The sequence below is a fragment of the Neomonachus schauinslandi genome, chromosome 11 (genome assembly GCF_002201575.2).
Source record: "Neomonachus schauinslandi chromosome 11, ASM220157v2, whole genome shotgun sequence".
NCBI lineage: Eukaryota > Metazoa > Chordata > Mammalia > Carnivora > Phocidae > Neomonachus > Neomonachus schauinslandi.
In genome coordinates this window covers 7,576,639-7,579,680 of record NC_058413.1, presented here as the reverse complement: position 1 = coordinate 7,579,680, position 3,042 = coordinate 7,576,639, and the positions used below count along the sequence as shown (strand labels likewise).

Here is a 3,042-nt window from a genome sequence, read left to right as displayed (position 1 = left end):
GGGGGGGAGGAGCACAGGTTGGTTCCTGGCCTCCAGGCCCCTGCTTGCAAACACCTAGGCTCCTGCCCTGCCCCCATCTCCCACCTGCAGAAGCTTCTCTGCTGTCGGCCTCTTCTTGGGATTCTTGGTCAAGGCCAGCTTGAGGAAGTGGTGGAAATGCTGGGTCCTAGTGGGCACAAGAGCCCCCGCCCCCAGACCCAGGTTAGCCCTCATGTGGGGCATCCTGCGAGCTCCAGAGGAGGGAGTCTGCTTCAGGAAGGAGCCAGACCGAAGCCAAGGGCAGCTGGCCTAAGCAATCCTGCAGTTGGGGCACAGCAGCTCCTCTATCATAACCATCTGTCCTTCCTCCCTGCCCACACCAGTTCCCCGGCCCAGGGGCAGGGCTCAGGCCCCTCCCATAGACGGTCCACAAAGGCTGAGAGTGTGGGGCTCCTCAGGTTGCACCCTGGGAGTTGGCAGGTTCTCTGCCCCCGTGGAGACTGCTGGAAAGGAGGCCCCAGTGGGGGATGTAGGCCCTCACCAGCGAGTCTTATCTCTCAGCCTGGGCGGCTGGAAGCTACTCTTCGACATGAGCATCAAGGCCCTGTGGAACAGAGCACGAGGTCAGGGGACAAGGTCAGCAGTGCCCTGGAGGTCAGGCAAGGGGCAAGTAAGTGTTCAGCGGACCTCATGGGGTGCAGGTGGAATAGAGGGGGCTGCAGCTCGCCCAGCTCGATGGCGGTGATGCCCAGGGCCCAGACGTCACAGAGCTCGTTGTAGCCTCCTTTGCGTTCCACAGCGGCCACCTCTGGGGCCATCCTAGAGAGGGGGTCACAGGTGGGATGGCCAGGTGCCCGACCTGTGCCCCCCCCACCCCCTCAGCCCAAGGCACAGCCTCACCAGTATGGAGTCCCAATGAAAGACCTCCTCTTAGCCACAGATGCCGTCAGCTCACCTGACACCCCAAAGTCAGCTGCAGGGAGAAAGAGCTGCTCCCACCCGCCCTCTGGCTACCACTCCCCACCCACCTCCAGGGCTGAGGCTCGGAATGCACCTGAAGGGTTCAGAGAGCAGGCGGCCCAGGTTCAGCCACAACTGCCACACGTTGAAGGCAAGGCCAGGGCCCCCTCCGGGAGGGGTCAACTACCTTCTCTCCCTCACCAAGTGCGTAGTCCCAGGTTAGACTCCATACAGACCCAACCACACCCAACTTCTAGCAGGGAAGGAGGACGGTAACACTTTCTCAATGGGGAAACTGAGGGTTAAGTGGTAAAGTGACTTGCTCAAGGACACCCAGCACTTAAATGCAGACCCTAAGACTCCATAAGCTCCCACAGAACCCTCACCCTGATTGTGTCCCCGGGGTACTGACCCAGCTTGACATCTCCCTGGAGGGTGAGGAGAAGATTGGCTCCCTGTGGGAATGGAGGAGAGAGAATCCCATCTGGTGCCCCCAAGAGCCTCCTCCTCCCTCCCAGGATGTCCTTGGCCAGACCCCTACCTTGATGTCTCTGTGGATCTTCCCCTGAGAATGTAAGTGGTGCAGCCCCTGGGGACAAAGAAGAGCTCCTGAGAACAGCCACCCAGGACTATCTCCCCTTTCCTGAGCCCCCTCTCGCAACTGGGGCCCCCCACCCAAGCAGCTTCCTCCTCCCCTCTCCCCAAACAGGAAGTGACTGAGCCAAGAGGGAAATGTGCTGCTTCCGGCAACAGGGCTGGGGCCCCTTCCCCCCCAGGACCCACAGCCCCTCAGGCCAGCTCTGCCTGAGGCACTCCACCCCCCCAACACACACACACACACACACACACACACAGAGGCACGCACTGGCCAGGCCAGCTGGGCTCCCTGACCACAGCTCCTGGGGACTGGGGGTGTGAACAGCCGTAAGGGCCCCGCTACCTTCAGTGCCTCTCGGCAGACATAGGCAATCTGCCGTTCCTCCAGGGGCCCGGTGGCTGAAATGGAAGGGGTGAAGACTGGCATGGAGGTCGGGAGGATATGCTGACCTTCCCAGGCCACCCTGTGTGGGGGGAAGCAGCAGGCACTGCTAGGTGAAAGAGGTGTTGGCCACATCCCCTCCCTGCACAGCCTGGGATACAGAGCCCAGAGAAGGACACCAATGTCTCAAGGTCACACAGCCAGTGAGGAGTGGAGAAGGGCCCAAGCCCAGGACCTCAGCTCTCCTCTCCTGCCCCATGCTGGGGAAAGGTGGGTTGGGAAAAGGCTGTGGCCCTCTGGGGCCTGGAGTCCTGGCCCTCACCGTGGTAAATCTCCTGCAGGGACCCCCCTCCGCAGAACTCCATGCAGATCCACAATCGGTCATTCCTGGTGGGGGGGGGGCACAGAACTGGGGTGGGCACATGGCAGGGCCACATGGGGGCTGCCTGGGGATAGGCAAGGGGATGAAGCAGCCTCACCTGAGGTAGCTGCCAATGTAGGCCACCACATTGGGGTGACGGCACTCACGCAGGATGGTGATTTCCTGCTGGAGGGAGCTGGTGTCGTCCCCTGGGAAGCACAGGAAATCATGGGGGGGGCGCATACGGATCGCTCTAACTCAGTGCCCCCATCTGCAAAATGGGCACATCCAGGCCAGAAAGATCCCAAGTGACAGTACCCTGGGGCCTGCCTCTCAGGGGGCCAACTCTCAGCGCCCGCCCGGCGCTCTGCCCTCCCTCCCTCGCAGAGGCCCTGGCCCCGGGCCCTCACCTGGGTCTAGCTTGACTATCTTGACCGCGGCCAGTTCGGACGTGACCGTGTCGCGGGCCTGCAGGGGCGGAGGAGGTGAAGCGGAATGAGGAGGGGGCGGGGCTGGGGGCTGGATGCGCGGTAGGGCGCAGAGCCGGCACCCTCCCCGCCGCTCTCCCGCGCGTCCGGCCGCCTGGCGCACCTTGTAGACGTCGCCATAGGTCCCGGCCCCCACACGCTGCAGCAGCTCGAAGCGGTCGCGCGGATCCTGCAGCGACACGTCCCGCAGCAGCGCCATTGCCCGGCGCCGGGCGGGCCGGCGGGCGGGCGGTCGTGAGCTGCGGAGCCGCGGAGCCGGCGCGGGGCGGCGCGGG

The 3,042-nt window shown here is 63.6% G+C and overlaps 1 protein-coding gene across 1 annotated transcript in view; it reads right to left on the bottom strand.

Annotated features, from left to right (window-relative positions):
- MAP4K2 (mitogen-activated protein kinase kinase kinase kinase 2) overlaps window positions 1–3,032 on the bottom strand; it is a 4,235-nt gene extending 1,203 nt beyond the window's left edge. Inside the window, exons 1-11 of the mRNA XM_044919558.1 lie at window positions 2,871–3,032; window positions 2,690–2,747; window positions 2,398–2,488; window positions 2,241–2,305; window positions 1,880–1,935; window positions 1,481–1,528; window positions 1,352–1,394; window positions 880–952; window positions 667–798; window positions 521–583; window positions 85–166 (exon numbers count right to left, since the gene is read on the bottom strand). Of these exons, the coding sequence (XP_044775493.1) occupies window positions 85–166; window positions 521–583; window positions 667–798; window positions 880–952; window positions 1,352–1,394; window positions 1,481–1,528; window positions 1,880–1,935; window positions 2,241–2,305; window positions 2,398–2,488; window positions 2,690–2,747; window positions 2,871–2,966 (807 nt within the window). The 5' untranslated portion in view covers window positions 2,967–3,032. The remainder of the gene's footprint in view (window positions 1–84; window positions 167–520; window positions 584–666; window positions 799–879; window positions 953–1,351; window positions 1,395–1,480; window positions 1,529–1,879; window positions 1,936–2,240; window positions 2,306–2,397; window positions 2,489–2,689; window positions 2,748–2,870) is intronic.
- Between the last annotated feature and the right edge of the window lie 10 nt (window positions 3,033–3,042).